Consider the following 20,968-nt stretch of genomic DNA (forward strand, 5'->3'; position numbering starts at 1 on the left):
TAATAGTTGTATGACTATTAAAGTTATTATCTTGTTTAATAAATATTAAAAGCCGACTACTGTCTGCCTTTATCATCGTACATATATACACGTAATATATATATATATATATATACATACATATATACACCACTGTACCGATGGTAATTACATTTGGCATATATAGGACCTAGATAAGGATATAGGAAAAGGGGGTTTACGAAAATAAAATTATGCCGCGTGGATATAGTCGCGGAACAAACCTACTACAGATTATAAAGCAGGAGTACGAGCGAGGCTCAACGGTATCTGATATAAAGACATGTTCATATCATTAACTATTCAATATTATTACACATTTAAATGTAATAAAAGTATATTTATTTTCTTCTAAAACGAATAATGATATATATATTAGTTTATCGGTATTATGTCATTCATATTCGGTACTTACATAATATATTTAGGAAATTATTCAATGGACGATAACGATGTCTACAATGCCCTTTTGCATCACGTGCACGCGCGCCCGTGTGACGGAGCGGTCTGTGCACGTTTACTTGATTCTTTAGAATTGTGCGCACTTTATGCGTTTGGAGTTTTTTGCACATCGTCGGTTTTAGGGAGTAAATAAAATGGCACCCTTGTTTGTATATATTGAAAATAAGACGTCCATGTACTGTCGTGTTATGTTGGATAGGTTACATTATTCTGATTGTATGATCAAGAGCGAATCGTGTTTTCATAGTTAATGCACGTAAAGAGAATAAGATGTACGGAACGTATACATCTACGGTGTTTCGAATACGATACCGATCGTATTTCAATACACGAACAGACATACGAAAAGCGTTTGTGTTTGTTTAATTTGTGAAAGAATGATTTATTCTAAATACTACCATTATATATGATGGTAATATATGTTTATATATACTAAAAAAAGTATATAAATAATATAATTGTACGCGTATAATCTCAGTGAATACTATATTTTCAAATGCCTCTAGTGGTTATGGTCATAAAATCTCGAGTTTGGACACGGATGGTGATGTTGACTGTATTACACTCTTGTGCCTCGTAAAGCACGTAAGGCCGTATCTCACCGATCATGATCACGGGGAATTGGGTCACATGACGGTAAGTGGTCACCACCGCGCATAGACATTGACACCGTAAAAAATTTAAATCATTCCTTACATCGACAATGTTTTGTCTTTTGTCCCAGTAGTTATACTGACTGAGCCAATGGCTCACTCACACTTCAAACCGGTCACATCAATAGTAAGTGTTGCTATTTGAATATAGAATATATGATGAAGGTTGGTACCTAACCCATACGGGCTTGCACAAAGCCCTACAACCAATTAAAACGTTACGCGAGACAACATATATGTATATACCCCATCATGTGCTTGCATCGTCCGTGCATTGTCTATGCATTGAGTATTAAAATATCCATCTTTTATTAGAACGACTTGACTATATAATAAAGTATAATTTCTTTCAAAATCTGCTTTGCCAAACATTATAATGAACGTGTAAATCGTTAACTAAAAACTAACCTATCACTCGACAGACAGATCTTATTTATTTGTATAACAATGTCTATCTGCGCGTAAATATTTGCAATTTGAAAGAGGTTTTATGTAAATTATTAAATTAAAATTATTGGTGTTACTATATAAAAAATATATATATAGAAATTTATTATATTAACCACATGTAGTCGTAATATTGTCTAAATGTTAAGTAGTTTTTGTATTGTATTATAAAATAATCATAATTAATAATAATAACCAAAACAATATCTACCATTTACATAGGACGTATATTATAAAGTATTTTTATAGTTAATTTATTTGATCGTCGGAAGGTAAATAGTTTTGTATATTCAAAGGTCAGACACACTTGTCTAAGCGAAGCGATTGTGACAATAGATAACGCTATGGACTGTTCATGGAAGCTCGCTTTAAATATGTCTCTATATCTCGACCGTATACATAAACGTTCACGTTTTCTCCATTTCAATGGTCATGGGCGAAATTACTTGCGTACAAGTACAATTAGTTGCGTGCTATGGACAGGTTTTGACAATCGTCAAAGACTTCGTGTATGGAAAATATGTATGTATATACAATTCTACATCTGAGCGACAGTTACTCTACGATGGAATAGTAAAGTGAACGCTGACCATAGACATAAATAATAGAGTCGGTAGTCAGTAATTCAACCAGTGATTTCAACTTGAGCATTAAGACAAAGACGAAGAATGTTTAGACCAATCAGGACTCTAAAAAGAGACGCACGATCTTTTATCTCGCTTATATATGTGAATAATTCTTAGTGTCAAAAGTATTACACCGATGCATTTTTAAATTAATGTAGGTATCCAGAGAACATCGATAAGGTTTCAGTGATACGATTTAATTTCTTTTTATATTATTAAAAACTTTAAAACATATTTTGAGGGTAGAGTGGCTTTTGTTATATCAATAATAAAGGAAAAACATAAGCAATCAAATATTATACATAATGGTTACTGGGACTTTTTTTAAGTTCTGTTAAAATAATAATTTAAAATAATGGTGTTATATTTTTTCGATGGGTTTTATTTTAATTTAATGAGGCTTTAAACATATTGTATAAAAAAGCACTAATGTATGACATAATCTATATAAAAATGACATATCAAGACCGTTTATAATTCCCTATATAAAGTAGCTAAAACTCAGAAATTATTAATAATGTGAAAAATAACAATTTTACACAATAAATAATTAATAACGTATAGTAATCGATGGAGATGAACCGAGTTGAAGCGACAGTCAGTGAATATTGGCCACGAGCTTTTTTTACGAGTCTCATATGTCTAAGGCTCAATACTTTGACAGATGTCCGGTTTATTATATATTCACGTGTCCGGTTTATAAATTTTACCGTATAGTTATATATCAATAAAAAAATGGAAGGAGTACATAAAGAACGCAGGTGCTTGCACTTTGATAGATAACGCATCGGTGTGTATTATAAAATGTATGCGTAGTTTTTTTTTTTTTAAATAACACGAATGAACTTATGATAGAATTCTCGTTTATTCATGGATTAATTTGTGTTATTAAAAAGAGATATATAACGTGACTGGCTTATGTATATTATATTAAGGCAATGACAAACGGTTCAGATTAGTATATACTAATAAATGCTCCGTTTCCGAATGAAATGCGAATATTCTGAATGAGTACCCACCCTTATTCACAAACGCATCGATTAAAATATTAATTCAAATTAAGAACATAAAACAAATTCAAACATCTCATGGTAAACATGTTTTTTAAAGTGTGTTTTATTTAAAGATATATTTATTTATTAATTACGACCTTTGTCTGATTGTATGTTAGTTGAATTTTTTATATTAAAAATGTTGGTGTTTATGATTAAGTGGTTTTAATGTATACTATATTTGTCTATATAATCTATATAATTGTATTGTTGTTGGATGTAAAGGGTATTTATTTATATAGATGTGGAATCTTGTTATTACGTAATCTCCGTAGATATAATACAGTACCAACCTCTATGGAATTAATTTTAAATATTTTTTTAATTATCTTTCAATATAATTTAATTTAAAAAAAGTTCGCCTTTCAATGTAAATATTTTTAATTTAAATGGAATAGCGAAGGTTTAGATAGAGCGACGCACCACAAAAGAACTAAAACTTTGACAGTCTATCTAGACTGTCAAAGTTTTAGTTTTAACATCTATGAGCTATGATAAATCATCTAAGAGCGAATGTTTGCGTAATCAATTTAAAATTGTAATATTTAAAAAATGCAACAATCCATAGAGGTTGTATGTAAAAAAAAATATATAATCAAAATGTTTGTGTGTGCCACTTGTTTGAGGTGTGTGATACGTTATAAATGTATGTATAGAACTTTATAGAAAATATAAACTTTAGGTGTAACCCTTTCCAAAAACTTTGACTGATGTTTTGTAATTTCATTAAAAAATTAACTAGTTCCAACCTACTTTAAAGATGACATTCAGATGTTTTTTTTATTTCCTTGTAAAAATTCAAGGTTATCATATATTTAGTTTGTTTGATGCATTGATGATAATTAGAAATATTTCAATTTTACATGAGTTCTGACCATAGATGTGTATTTAGTAGAAAAAAAAACAATACCTTAAATTAATCTTACCAAACTCTTCATATGTCTATGGTTCGAACCTATATTTTTAATCTGTCATATCGATCTATTCAATCACTAAGTCGCGCCACTTCACTTGAGTGTGAGCGAAACTAGAAGTTTAATCCTGGAGTTCAGTGATATGGGTAAAACTACAAGTTTTATCCTTATTTAGTAATGTGTAAGGGCGCGACTTGAAAGTGAACAAGACCTTTTCATACAAAACTAACTTTGTTACTAAGCTTACCTGTGCGAATGTATTATTATCAGTTTAAGATAAAACTTAAGGCAAATTGTCCCTATTTTGTGTATTTTACACAATATTTACTATATCACTTAATTCGTTATTTAAAAACACATTTGATGTTCAACAACTGAAGTAGCTCTAAAGACTAAATACATCGCACATATAGAACTCTCTCATACTGTTTAGTCTTCTGAACATGCCATCGTCGTGTTTATCAGACAATAAGATCTACGATTCCCATGGCTATATACTTGTGTGGGCAATGGTGACCTTGGAATTCATGTTTAAGCATTTTTAATGGCAATGACGTTTATTAATTCGTTAGATTAATTTAGAAGTTATTACACTTATAATGAACTGATCTTTATAATCCTTTATTGCAAAGCATAGAGACAATACTTCAAAGAAACTTCGTCGAAAAGATACGTCTCAAAGATGGTCTTAAATCTCAAACGGTCTAGTGTCTACATCACATAAATCTTTAAACAGGACAAGCAACACTGAATTTTTATACGCATTATTTGTGTTTATAAATCACGCTTTGGGCATGTGATGGAATAAACTCCAAAACGTCTCCTCGAAAAGGACATATTAACAGTGTGACTTTAATATTTTAATCTAAATAAAAAAAATCGAAGATAAATTAGTAAGGAGTAACTATAACGACGTTTCAAAACAAAAGTAACGTTGCCATTAAAATTGTTCAAATTGAAGTTCAAGTGATTTCTATACACTATGTACTTCTTACCTTTAGATGTTTTGAGTGAATATAATATTTGTATTTATGGGCGTAGCCAGTGATGTTTCTTTTACTGAACTGCAAATAGATGCTACTTACAATTATTTATTTTTAGCAAATAAATTTCATTGTTTAAAAAAAAATGTGATTATTTTTCGTCAAATTGATCATCAAAATCGCCATCACACGAGTCGCTTATGTTGATCAACAGCAAAATCGAAATTTTATTGAATCTATTTATACTAGTCTTCATATATTTGTTAGTCAACTAAAACTGAACTTTGTTCAGCTGTTTTTAGGAATCATTTTCCGATGCGTTTTTTATTTTAAGAAGATCTGTACTCTGGCTACGCCCCTGGTACTATCAAACAAATGGGTATATCTTGTTGTGATAATGTTCTACAAAAATGTTGTAGTATTAGGTGAGATTTTATTAGACCTGAATATATATTTCATCATTTTATTTACTTGTTTCATTTTGCTACTTGACCAAAAATATCCGCACATTTATACAACATAAAAGAATTATATACTAATAATAAACCAATTAATTACTTCTTAACCGAAGATTATGGGTTCAAGCACCTCAGAAATTTCATATGTTTATTTGGTATCAGCGAAAGAGACGACGCATTAGCCCACAGTGGAACATTTATAATAATTATGAATGAAATAAATTATAGTTATTTAATTTATCGTAAAATTATAACAGTCAGTCAGTTATTCGTATAGTATACCGAAGACCCGTTGGGACCACTGGTGAAGAAGGCCTAAATGGCGTCGGCCAAGGAGATTGTGGACTACAATCTGAAAATAGTGTTCCGTAGTATCCGCATCCGCATCCAAAGCCGCCAAGGACCCAGAATCCCAAAAAAATAACACCCCTTCAATGACACATTCCGAATACCCGTCTGAAATCTACGACTTATGTACAGACAGATATTGCTTATTAATAAAACAAACAAACAACGATAAAAAATAAAAATACTAAGTCCTCCAACTTAAAAATTCAACGAAAAAATAATAATTACTCCTTTGAAGTGGAATGGCGGCCATTGGGAACTGTCGGAAAAGTATGGCAAGGTGATTTTCGTGAATGTCTATTTGACGATGATTAGCTATGCAAAAATTAGCCTGGTACAAATGGTTGAATTGTTTTATTTAAATTCATGTATTCGCGTCGGTATGGCGGGCTGTAAGTCACACCCGAGAAGTATGGCATTACGCTACCGCCTACTTCTCTGAAAATACAAACATTTTTGTGGAACAAATCGTTCGACACTCGTTATTTATCCGACGCGTTCGATTAACGCCCACGCGATTGGGCCGCCGGTGCGAGCGCTGTGACCATCATTTTCCTTTTTACCTTTACGTAATTAGACCCCTGAAGAACCGCCAAACTGGTACCAATAACCTAGTATTTTGTGTCATCATCTCCCGGTCTACCAAGGACAACTACCTTTAAAGATACAAACATAATAAAAAAAAGTATGACATTCAAGGACTCGTAATTCTAATAATTTAAAAAGTATGTTAGTCTTTTTTGAATATAAACTTTTTTATATTATTTTATAAACACAAACTTTTCATTCCCAATTTTCCTTGTTCAAAGTGTCATGGCCCGTCAGAATTATACGTAAATATTAGCAAATACTGAATACGCTGTCTCGTGGTTGCACTACAGTTATGTGATATGATTCAATCTAATTTTTGGTCCAAATTTTATAATTATGGTAAGTTATATCAGATATACAATCATTGACAAACATTTTACTCACCAATATTAAGTGCAGCGGATTTTAACACAAACAGACTGGTCATTAAAATTGGATAGTTCAAACATACTTATTAACTTAATTTATAGATAGTTAGACTTTATTTGTGACTTACTTCAACGGAAAGCAATGTATACATAAAAAAATCTAAGGTAATCCATACCTCGCCTTTTTAATTGAATTCTATTGTACTGTATTTGCAAACATGATGTTGATTTGATACTTATGTTCATAACATTTACATGTAAGTTAGCGTTATGTTTGGCAAAATATCGCGAATTATATACTATAGTTTGTTTTATAGGAAAATGAAGTCGAAGACATTGTAGGTGACGTTATATATACCGACTCCCAAAAAAGTGTGACCACGTCAGCGCTATATTCATTAGACTTTACAGACAGCAGTTCAGACAAAAATAATTCAACTGGTAAAGATACATACGTCATAGATTATGATAGTGACGATAGTGACAAAACATTCCAAGTGCATAAAAGTGAGAGCAAAATAAATTTAACAGATAAAGAATCGATTTTAAATGTAAAACAAGAGTCTAAAGCTACCAATCCAGTATACTCAATGGATAAGTCCGCTGGCTCAAGCTTACCAGTATGTAATATTATAGCTCAGGAGATATTCACACAAACCAGCAAGACGATTATTGAACTGGCTCAAAAAGACACAAAAAAAACAACAGAAAACACACTGGAAACACAAACTTCATTTGTATCTATAACCGAAAACAAATCAATAGAGTACAAAATACATATACTTGGAAGAAATTGTAGCTATAATAGTGATGAACTGAGAGAAAAACAATATACAAATGAAAATCTGTTTAAACAAAATATTCAAAACATACAAAACTATAGCAATAACGTGATTTTAACGAATACTTTTGAAGACACCGCCGCAGTTTTCTGTATATTAGAAAACAACAAAAACACAGATGTAAAGATTGTAGATAAGTCAGCTGAAGACGTTATTCGTTTCATTGAAGATGAATCAAAGGAAAATGCGGAAAAAAAAAGTCCAATTACAACCCATGACAGCTACGCCAGTGAATTTGAATCAAGTAATTTTGACTCTGATATCGAAAATGATTCTTTGATGGAAAAAGAATATTTTGATAGTAAGACTAAGAGTAGAGACGATAACAGTGAAACGAGTGAGATGCTGAATTCTATTGACAGTGACGTTGAAGAACTGTATAATAAATTATCAAAGAGTCCTCAGTTATTATCACCAATTTTATCGGTGGAACCGCCTATCCGTAATTTTTGCTTATTGTCACCACTAACAGAAGAAACAGTACAGAAGAAAGAGAGTATAGTTGACGTAACGCCAAGTCTACAAACATTAACTAAAACTAGCGAGTACAGCGATAACGATACCCTCTTTGAAAACAATGCCAGCATGAAAGTATCTTTATTCTCAGATCGCGACAGCACAGAAGAGCACAACCATTTAAAATTGCCTCCTATTCATAAAAATGAGTCGTGTCCAAATCCCCATCTAAATTTTTTATTTACTCTAAATAATCAAAAAAATATCGAGAAAACTGGCATGCTGCCTTCCTTATACGAGAGACAGAATGAACAAATTGATAGATGGGAAATAGGTACCAAAAATTTAGCATCCGGTGAAAGTCCGCATATAAACAAAAATAACGGTAAGGATTTATTTATTTATAAGGATAGTACAGATAATTCGAGGAGGTGGTGCTTTTGATAAACCTCATCAATACACGAACATTTTTCGTTCCACCGAACACACCATTACTGACATTAGGTTAAACTGTAGAAACAATTCTACATTGAAACAATAAGATTGCAGTATTTGAAATCCAAAAGAATACCAAACCTTAACTATGTTTGATGATTTAACAAAGAGCGTAATTTATTATCCATCCATAAACGAAAAGGAGGTTGCATAATAGAATAAGTATAATATAGAATAATCATAGACATTATTTATTATTATATATATTAATAGAAGTAATTTATCTAGTATGAGCTTCGTAATATCATTTGCCGATCCTAAATAATGTCTATCTAATGTTTTATTTTACATTTTAGGACCAATGAAGATTACAAAAGATACTATTCACTTACCTTCAATTCATTTAGAAGGGTTGCCTAACAACACTAGCAACAGAACAAATTGTTTTACATCAAGTATACAACAATCGTCAATCAATGGTTCCTTCGATATAATCAGTATTCAAGGAAAAATAAAGGAGCTTAAAATGAGTTCTAATAAAACAAGGTTTGCACAAAGTAAAGTAGAAAAAAATTGCCGTTAAATAGATCTCATATTTAATTCATTTGCTAATAACTTTTCGGTCACATTCATTAAACACATTAAAAAAAAACATTAATTTTTTTAAAACTTTTTAATAATCATTGATCATAAAAATATAAAATTTACCTTCTCTGAACAGGCCTAAATACTCAAGCAGGAGTGGGTCGCCCAGTAGCTTGTCGTCTCCGAATGAAACCCGGATATGTGATACAGCTGAAAAAGCATGTGACGTTTTCTGCGCTGAACTACTACGTAGACTACGATCATCATCTTGGTAAAATTTTAATTCTAAATTTGATATGAAAAATTTTGGAAAAAAATATGTAAAAAATTCTATAGATAACTATAAAATACTATAATATATAATATACTATAATATACTATAATAATATATATAAAAACTATAAAATATGTTGTTAATTTGAGTATATATTAATTTAATCATTTTCTAGGCTCGAAATAAAAGAGACGTTAGAGGATTTACCAAGAGCTTTTGAAAAATTTTGGTCCGTTGTCACGGAGAATCGCATCGCTGATTTAATAAGACAGGTGTATAATTCATCTCGTTCGCTTATCTAAAATCTATTTGCAAAATAACGATAATTATATATTAACGATATATAAGATCATTATATAATAATTATAATATATTATCAGGTGTCGCTGCACATAGATTCTCCGCGTACGCAAGTCGCGCGTGCAGCTTGCAAGACACTCGCGGAAATATTAAAAAACACCAACTATACTAAAAAACCTGTAAGCTAATATTTCTTCTATATATAATGTAATATAATAGGCATAAGTCATCTCATCTGTTAAGATGAATTCAGAGCAGGATTTTGTTATCAAACTGTTTAATTGGGCCTTCACGGATATTACAAGTGTCAGATTTTTACCCCAATATGCATGTTTCCTTACAATTTATCCATCGAGCACAAAATAAAAATATGAAACTTAAACACAATTAAGTTGAATACATTGAACGCTCAAGAAATCTTATGACATTCCACACAGTAGCGTCCTCGGTCATTCGTTAGTCCTAATTTATGTGAATAACCTAACCTCTGCAAGAGATTTTCAAAATTGTGAAGTGAGCACTCATTACATATATAGATTACGGCCTACTGTTTAATAAAAAAACAGTGGATACACATGTGACAGAACTTCAATGTAATTTCATTCTGACACATGTAGGTATCCTGGCGATGTATTCCTTCGCCGCCGGGAATGAGATTAATTATAAACACAAATTAAGCACATGAAAATTATGTGGTGCTTGCCTGGATTTGAATCCGTAATCATAGGTTAAGATGCACTCCCATTTCAGCTCATAGGTAAACTAAATAATTGAGAATAATATAATATGTAGGACTTTTACGAAGCTATGTCAACGTTACTGACGAAGACTGGCAGCTACAATCGGCCCGTGAGGCGTGAAGCAAATGTTGCTCTCGACGACATCGTATGCAGTGTCGACGTCACGCACTGTGTCGCCGCCATCTGTGTTTATGGAGTTGGGTAATATACAAAAAATATATGTAATTTTCATTCTACGCTGTCTTTATTTTTAATAATAATAATAATGTGTACTGGACGGTATTATATACTTTCCGTGTAAGTAATCGTCTAGTTTGAGTCATATGTTTTACATTATCAAAAATCCAAACAATATTGACAATTTTTGTAAGGTATAATCAAAATACGTTATGCTAACAGCCCAAGGCCCAAAGCCATTACGAATTAATTATTGTTTACATTACATTTACATATTGCCTGTATGTATTAATTAGACAAACCAACGACAATAATGCAGGTGTTGACGGATCAGCTCATACTAACGACAGTATTGCGAGTGCCCATAGGCCACGAGGCTCACATAATCTAGAAAAATATGAGCTCAGTAAAAGTATTATAGTTCTCGAGATACGAGTATATTCAATGATTTCTTAGAGGAAGAGATTTTTGGATTTGAATGTCTCCAAACGATCGATAAAAAACGATCATAGTTGTTCTGAGGCCATCATAATATATCTTCGATTATCAGGACTTTCAATACTATAATTAGTATTTGGGATATAATAAGAATGATAATAGGTAATAAGGATAAATTTGAATTCCAGTCACAAGAGCGTATTAGTCCGTTGCTCATCCGCTCGTCTCCTCGTTGTATGTTGCGCCCTCGCAGAAGGAGGCCGACAGATCTTGCGCACGCGTCCGCCATCCGCTGCAGCAGCACGGAGACACGCTTTACGCTCACTCGCGGAACTACTACAAGACAAAAATACTGACACGAGGTATATTCGACAAAGCGACTTAAATCAACGATATTTATATCAACAAATAAATGGAAACAGCAGCTTTAAAAAAATCTCGTGATTTAAGGTGGCCCTTTATCCGGTAGTCATTTTTTATAAAGAATGGGTAGGCGAACGGTCAATACACTACTTGATGGTAAGTGGTCAACGACATTATATATTTGCGATGTCAGAAACATTAACCATTCCACACATCGCCTTGATAACAAAGATGCAACGTCCCATATGCATAAACTTACACTGGCTCGCACAGCATACGCAACTAATTAATCATTTTAACATATTATATGCGTGAATATAGTAAAATACAAGTATACTCCTATGCATAATTATGTTTCTTAAAGGAATTGAATTAATTCCACAATAAAAAAAACCGACAATTGTCCAAATTTGTCCAAGAATTAACTTAATTTTCTAGGAAATACGCTGAACGTCTATATGCAATATTAAGACCACTTCCGAACTTCGAAGCGTACTTCCTAACGGATGTGGACGTGGAACTTGCTTCAAAACACATGAAGAAATATGATCAGCTGTTAAATAACTCTAAATCCAGGTGACTGCTACCAGGTGCCTCGAGACTTGTTGATTCGTTTGCTAGTACATAATAATCAGCTTTAAGATCTTTTGTATTTATACCCATGATATTTATAAAAAATAAAATGGTGTCGTCATTGCTTCAGTTATTAAATCTTAACTAAAAAAAAATCTTTTCAAATTTAGAAACATCGCATAACGTGTTAAATTAAAAAGTTTTTTGTTATTAATATAATATTATCTATTTAATAAAAATAGTAGCTATAGTGTGTACGCCACGGCATTTTTATCAAAGCTGACGTAAACGTTGATACTTTAAATATATATATTTTTAATCGGTATTGTGAATTGTCTGTGTATCTGGTATTAAATAATCAATATAATCTTAACATTGTTTTTCTTGAATGAATGCGTACGGTCAAACATTATTTTTGAAGTATTAAATATAATGACAAAGATTCGTTGCTTATTGTTATATCCTAATGGTTGAATAAAATTAATGCTTTAGCTATAAAAAAATATTTTACATGAAAATAATATGAAGAACGACAAAATAATTAGTTATCGGTATTTTGTTGCAATGGCCTTATATAATTGGCATTTATAGTCGATCTATCCCCTACCACAAGTTCGTAAAAAAAAAAATTATGACCTTAGAGGAACTGGCGAAAAAAGACGGAATCTATACTGCATTCTCAAGGCATGTCTCAAATCAAAATGACCATTTTGATTCGATTATATGTAATAATATTACACAAAAATGCATACTATGCCCTTTTATATATCCGGATATTTATATGTATTCATAACTATTGATGCACAATTAAAACTGCTTAGTCCAGAAAGCTATAATTTGGATTAAGGTTTAATGAAATTTATTTTTTGAAGATATCCACTTTAGGAGGGCAATGGGAAGGAAAACCTGTATGAATTTTATACGTACGTTTAACCAGTACGGACAGCTAGTGCGACATTATAAAGAAATCAATAAATATTATACTATATAACGACGAAGATGAATTCGCTGGTCAAACAATCGTTATAATGAACCTTAATGGTTTATTATAACGATTGTTTTATAATTCAAAAGTATAAACAAAATAAAATTGATCGCAATATATTATAAATGTTAAAGAAAAAATAATTAATAATTATGAATATATTTCATGCCTACACAAAATATTGAATTGTAGCCGACATGTAGATATAATTTGATAATTGCATAACTGTTTATATTACAAAGATTACCAAATGCGTAGTAATTCATGTTTTTAATACGTGTAAGATATAACTGTTGGTTTTTTACATAACGTTATCTGTTTGTTTATTAAAGGTAATTTTTTATATAATTTTGTTGTAATAATTAATTATAGTATAACCTCCTTAGTTTTTTTTAATGATATTTAGTGAATTATATCTTAACCGAAGATCGCGGCTATCAATCCGGGTAAGCACGATTTAATTGTCACGTGATTAATTTGTTTTTTTTTTAATTCATTTGCGGCTCAGTCGCTAAAGATAACAGCCATACATGCATGCATATAAAATTATCTTCTAATATGAGAGACCTTTTCCCAGCAGTGGGAAATAAACGGACTATTGATAGCGAAAAACTTAATCTCGTAATTATAAATAACTTGTAATTACCAAATAAATAAAAACATCTGAGGTGAAAAATACATACTTACAATGATTTATCATCAATACTATGAATATAATTTACTAAAAATGAAAATATGTATTTAACCAGTAAATTATATAATTATAGATTTACACATGAATAATACAATCCCAACTCTACAAACGTAAACAATTACATTTAATTTATTATCCTTTATAATATAAATATTTTCAAACGATTGAAACGCCTTGTGAGCGTAGTGGCTAGTTTATAAGGCTGCCGGTCTTGAGGTCCTGGGTTTTATTAATGGTCGCTAAATCCGTTGCCGTTGTATTCCACGCCAAATATCTGTGTGGTTATATTGAGTTTTAGTAAAATATAGGGAAACATAATAAACTTAAGTATACTATGTACTACACAGATGATCAGCAGGGCAAGATTTATAGACGTGTTAGATAAATAAAAAATATACAACGATGAATACGACAATTTTTATTAAATTCTGATCATATATTATAGAAACTTTATACAGAAGACGTCGTACTTCAAACCCTTGACTAAGAATTTTTTTTTTTTAATTTCCTCTGTTTTTTTTCCAATTCCCACATTTTGGCACAAGCCAATTCTATAACTATTCGTTTAAATTTCATTTGGTCTCAACGAAGAAACCTTATTTATAGATAGTGTGACTCTCTACAAAAGAACTAAAATACATATCAAACATAGAATCCCTTATTTTACTTAGTTGACAATTTGTCTAACTTTGATATGTTAAATTTTGTTCCAAATAATGGATAAAGTCTCAGGGTATAGTCAATAAATTACTTTTCTATATACAATGGATCGCAATATAATAATATTACTGTGACGTCCTCGCATACGCGTCTAAATACTTCATATTACGTGCTGTTTTTCAATTCTTATTAACATCAAGTTAGCAACACATGACGTAAACATTGCGTATACTACTAAAGGGCTTGATCTCTTAAGTGCGAATGTACCGAGCGAGTGCATTTGCACTAATAAAATACAGTTACGACTTCTTTACGTTACGGTGTGACGCGTAACGTATACGCGTGTTTAATAGTATTTTCATAATTCCATGTAAGTAATTTGTTTATTATTTTGGACACATAATTATTGTGATCATTGTACTTTCTGTATGGTAAACTATTCTTTATTACGAAGAGGATTTTTATACACTAATATGATATGTTCAGAGATATTTTATTACATACTAGCGACCCGCCTCAGCTTCGCACGGGTGCAATGCTGATACTAAATATATTACAGAATGTCTTATAAAGTTCACAATTTTTTGGCATTAGACAATACAAACCGCTTTGTCCCTACATTTTAAATCTGAAATATCCTCGAAAATATTAATTTAAATTACATGCTGCACGGACCATATTAATTTATATTAAATGCACAATGTGTTTAAGGTATTTAATTGGCTAAGGATTAATGCTGTATTGCTTAAAATCGCTTCGACAATAAACCATTATTTCCAGCAAAAAGTAAAGGATCACATAGCTTTAGAAGATTCTCAATTAATCAGTGTTTCTCTACTATATTGTGCATGTATTATACATATAAACCTTCCTCTTAAATCAATCTATCTATTAAAAAACACCGCATCAAAATCCGTTGTGTAATTTGAAAGATCAAAGCATACATAGGGACAGACAGCGGTAAGCGACTTCGTTTTATACTATGTAATGATTAAAAGATCTCTGAAACCGCTTGCCGCGACCTGAAACGAAGGCCGCTTGTTTGCGTATGTTATATGTAGCATATTATAAGCTTGAAACATTTTATTGAGCGACCTGTTTTCTTTCAAATCAAAGATTTTTAAATAAACATACTGGTATATTATTATTTTCTTAGATTAGATTTGATCTTTTTTTTGTAATGGATTTTCTTTTCTTTTTTTATGTCTGGTAGGCGGACTGGCAATTCGAATGCTAAGTGTTTACCACTGGCAATAGACGTTGGTATTATAAGAAATGTTAATCATGTCTTACATAATTAATGTGCGACCGACCTTGGGAAACAGGGCCGAACCGTAAGTTTAGACGGCCCTGGGCTAACACTACTTAGGGGCCCATCTAAGATATATCTGAACGTAGAATTGAATTAAATTAATTGAATGAGTTTGATTAATTGCAGGACTCGCAGGGCTGCAAACCATACGATCTGTTTAATTTAATAAAGCTATGGATTCTTTCACATTATAGTCTATTTTTGACATTGACTTGACTTAGCTGAGGGCCCCTTGAATCCACGGGGCCCTAGACTGAAGCCCAAAAAGCCGGTAGATCCGGCCCTGTTGGGAAATAAGGTGTTATGTCATTTGTCACTATGTCACTCACCCTTCAAACCGGAACACAACAATACCTTGTATTGCTGCTTGGCGACAGAATATCTGATGAGTGTGTGGTACCTACCCACACCTGTTTGCACGAAGCCCTCCCACCAGTTGAAGTATAGCAATACGATAGAGTTTTCGTTTTCAGAACGTAAGATAAATAATGATTTTGGTATCACGAGTCACACGATCTGATGATTCAGTTATTTTATAAGTTTTAAGGATTCAACTTTGTCACCTTTAACCAGCATCTCTTTTATATCTTTACTAAGACGCTGGTAACTAGTAAGGATCTGGGAAATGTGGACTTTAAATCTTTTGATAGGAGCGTTATTTCTTTTGTATAGATTGTATAGATATGGATTTTATAAGATAAAAAAGTAGGGTTAGGTAAACAATTTTTGGTGTAAGATAAATATGCCAACAGCGGCTGCTGCAACTAACAACAAATATCTAATTCGTAAAAAAAGGGCCGGAAGTATAATAGGAAGGCGGAAAAGTGCAATTTGATTTGACCGATGAGCGCGTGCGGTGCTAGGGTTGGCAGTCAGATGCAACCACCCATTTTCCGAGAGGATAAGATGTTAATGTTGCTTTTTACCAAGTTGTGATGTCAGATAGTATATACACATATTATCATCGGGTTTTTTTTTTTTCATTAGAATAATAGGTAAATTACAACTCAGAATAATTCCTTATAACTTACGAGTATGTAGATCAGAGTTTATCAATAGTACATATTTTTTTAATCCTTATAAACTGATGCTTTTTTAAAATAGGAAAAGATTTAACAGCCTTATACTTAAAATAAAATACTAAAAATCTACTGTTAGCAAGTAAAACACTTAAACTCCATCATTCTAAGATTCGTTAGTAATATCACCTTACCATCTCTAAAAAAATCACTCAAACAATCTATATTGATACGGAGACCGCTCTGAGTCCAAAAGTAACGATACACTCGTAATCCACGCTTTTGATGATAGACAAAGGCCATATATTATAAAACTAAGTGCACACGCACTAAAGTGACATTGCAAACAATATTTCCCCATCTCCCACCCACGTCGTGGTTAATCTAAATGACAGTGAAAACATTCACTGTGTAAATGTCAATAAAACATGACCTATTGCTATTGCATTGATAGAAAATCTAAAGTCGCTTAGCAGAAATAAAATTGTCATATTATTATAATCATACGATTCGACTATGCATTTATAGTGGCCTATGTCGAAGTGCGTCAACTTAGGTACTCGCTAAATGAACCAATGCTGCATTTTAGTTTGTTTCATGCAGATTTATCTATGATATATAAACAATTATGTTATTTATTAATAACGGGTTAAGAATACACGCGCTTGTTTGTTGAATGACATGTATGTAAATATAGCAATTAATATATTAAGAAGGTTTATACTCGTATATTTTTAAAGGCATTCAAATATGGCGCAATTGTTATACGGACTTTTCTTTACTTAAAATAATAATTTTATCTATTTTAAGCATGTCGATAAGACATTTGTAGCACAGAATACTTGATATAATGAATAATACTAAGCTTTCACGTAAAATTATTCTTCTACGATAGCGAGAGTTCTTCGTTTTTATATCATAAACATTATTAATATTAAAAAAATTAAGTAGTATTAAGTGTAAACTCAGCCTATACGGTTTATGTCATAAAGAATGTCAAAGGTAAGTTATGCACGCTTTATTTCCTTTCAAAGACTTAACGAATGATCTTTAAATTTAATTATTATAACGAGCGTAATAACTAATTAATGACGTTACGTTGTTAATATCTTCTATCAAGCGTTAAAGTTTAGTTCTTACCAGTTGAAAGTTATACTAATGCAATTTTGCGACTGCATCCGTATTTAATTCCAAATTTTTTTTTTAATAAATGGTGCAAAGAGCTTCGCGCTATACGGAAGTTTTTTTTTAATATTATAATGACACAGAACGCCAAATCAAAATATAATAATTGTTGCAATAAAAAAAATGTGTTTTTCAATTTTATGCGATCAATTCTGAATAACTTTTTTTGGGGCTATAATACCATTTGATTTGCCAATCAGAGTACTGTTAGTATATGTCCGGAACGATTCTTATTCTAAATTAATAAATATAGGTTGAAATTAAAAACCTATATACAAAAAAAAAACTAACACACTACTGCTGGTGTCTTGATATACTTATAACATCGGTACTTTTAACCCTAGCTCTCTTATCAACTGATATTTTAATATAAAAATATTTCTAATGCTAATTAATAATACATCATACATTACTGACCCCAGACAATTTATATTTATCTAAATTAATTATAGTCTGACTAAATTTAAATCGTTATGTGATTAACGTATTGTCTATAGAAAGGGGTTAGTAACTACTTTTAATAATATCTTTTTTACGTTTTATCAATTATCTTGTATTACTCTTAAAACCTCATTTTAATTAAAAAATATATTTTTCTCAATAGTTTAAGTATCTTTAAAATATTTTCAGCAATATCTAATGAAATAAGTAAATAAATTATATCGTTTAAATTTATGTGATATGTAAAATAAGTATATTTGTTACTCTGTAGGGAGGATTATGTATATTTCAGGAAAATTAAAATCGTAAGTTATTTTATTATAGTTTATTACGTAAACATTTTAAATAGTAATATTATCTAAAATACTACAGGCATATTACAAAATGTATATAATTCTAAATATTAGGTAAGTATACTACATTTTCAATGTGGATACAATATTTAATAATAATGTTAGAATGATCTACACAGCTCTATCACTTACTACTAACCAATACTAATAATTCACCTTAAAAACTACTCGTATACTAATAACAAAACCAAGAAATACTTTAATTACATTTTAAGTACAGACATTACTTCTGTTAGGCGGTGACCTAATATAGGTCAAATAAACGAGTAAATACTCGTAGTTATAACGATACTAATTTTCATGAAGTTACTTGTATCTTCATGTTTTATGTCCATTGTATCTTCAATTTTATAAAACTGAACACTTTGAAATTAACTCAGTTTATGCACCCTGTGCGAGACGGGCGGGTAGCTGCACAGCTTGAGCAGACACCACGAACGTTTTTGTACGTGCTTTCTGAAGTTCCTTGAAGGACGTCCTTCCGTCTGCACTGACAGTAGCAGAATAGCGAAGATTACGAGAAATATTTTAAAGAAACGCATCTTGTCACTTTGTCTTTCTTTATAAATATCAAAATTAATGCAAGTGCTTTAACACCACTCAATTTCGAATAGCCAGTGTATTTATGGTCCACATGCAATTACTGTTAGCGCAGTCAGTTAGAGTTTATCAATTGGTGTTTGAATGTGTACTGAAGATTGTATTAAGTATCTGTGTCTTATATAGGGGCCGAGGTTATCTGGCGCGTGTGTGATAGATAACCCACCGAATTGTGATACGCTAAGTTCGATGACTGGAGCTCAATGTCATTTGATTCATTGTAGTAAATTTATCTTTTTATAGGTAGGTTATGGTACCGTGTCTCTCGTACGATGTTGATTTAGTTTATGCCAGCTTCATTCATACTTTGAACAGTTTTCTGTTGTGACAATCTCACAGACACCGGGTTCGTTATCCTTATTTTCGAAACATGACGCAATTGACATTTAGATTTAATCATTACGTGAATATGATGTTAATGACATTATTTCACTTTAAATAATGGCACATGTCAATCCCATATAATATGTAACATATTACTAACTACATATATACTCGTTTTTTTTTCATTCATAGTACTTCTAGAGGTTATGTTGTTTGGGTTAGTAGTACCAGTGTAACGGCTATCACACCTCATAAACACAAATAATTAGGTCAATGAGATTTTAAAACCTTGGTTACTGTAAATAGCTCGGGCAGACTACAGCATTTATCTAACTGGGTTAGGTAATAGTTATAATGTCACTAATTATTCAGGTCCAATCAAATTTGTTATAATTATCAAAACGAGACCTTATTTGAGCTACTTATATCATTGATATTATTTATTGTTCTAATCGTCTGAACTATTAATAATGATAATATTAGAGTCAGTCAATTATTAATATATAATAATAGTAGAATAATTTTACGATTGCGTTAGGTTAGGTTAGGTTAGGTAGGTAAGAGCAGAGATGACCTAGTTGTTAAAATACGTCCATACTCAATCTCAATTAAAGATTGCGAGTTCAAACCAGGGCAAGCACCACTGAATTTAAATATGCTTAAGTGCTGTGTGCTTCAAGTACTTGTTGCTTTTCAGGTAGGATATATTATAGTAAGTCTTTACATGTGAAATTAGCGTTTTGTCGTACTGGCCACTTTGGTCTGAAGTATCTCCTCTTTGGTTAGGTATTCCAAATTCAATAAATTAATTTAGCTGATACATTCGAGTTTTGAAAACAGGCATTCATTTGTTTTTCCTCATTATTTTTTTCTTTGGCGTCGCTTATTACCGCACAATGAAAAACATGAAATTATTATTATTAAATCGATATATTTACGAGTACGAGTTCTACCGTGGCACTAGTGCTGCAGAAACAGCTCGAAGGATTGACGATGTGTACGGCGCTGGTGTCGCAAAAGAAAGCACGGTACGTTTTTGGTTTCAACGTTTTCGTTCTGGAAATTTCGACCTTCAGAACCAACCCCGTGGACGGCCGGAGACCAAGAATGAAGAATTAAAGGCTATCGTGGAAGTGGATACATCACAACGCACTTCAGAGATAGCTGCAAGCTTGAGGGTAAGTGATAAAACTGTATTAACCCACTTGAACCAAATCGGGAAAGTATAAAAACTTCAACGAACCTCATGAATTAAGTGAATCGAACTTGCAAACAACAAACAACCACTAAGT

At 31.6% G+C, this 20,968-nt stretch overlaps 1 protein-coding gene across 1 annotated transcript; it reads left to right on the plus strand.

The window, feature by feature from the left end:
- The first annotated feature begins 6,762 nt into the window (after window positions 1-6,762).
- On the plus strand, window positions 6,763-12,188 carry LOC113402425 (uncharacterized). The gene is made up of 9 exons (XM_064216463.1): window positions 6,763-6,891; window positions 7,238-8,603; window positions 9,010-9,199; window positions 9,375-9,509; window positions 9,688-9,784; window positions 9,893-9,991; window positions 10,605-10,753; window positions 11,356-11,529; window positions 11,969-12,188. Exons 1-9 carry the CDS (start codon window positions 6,889-6,891, stop codon window positions 12,108-12,110), a joined length of 2,355 nt encoding a protein of 784 aa, XP_064072533.1. The 5' UTR covers window positions 6,763-6,888; the 3' UTR covers window positions 12,111-12,188.
- Window positions 12,189-20,968: the final 8,780 nt, after the last annotated feature.

The sequence above is a fragment of the Vanessa tameamea genome, chromosome 12, assembly GCF_037043105.1.
Source record: "Vanessa tameamea isolate UH-Manoa-2023 chromosome 12, ilVanTame1 primary haplotype, whole genome shotgun sequence".
Lineage (NCBI taxonomy): Eukaryota > Metazoa > Arthropoda > Insecta > Lepidoptera > Nymphalidae > Vanessa > Vanessa tameamea.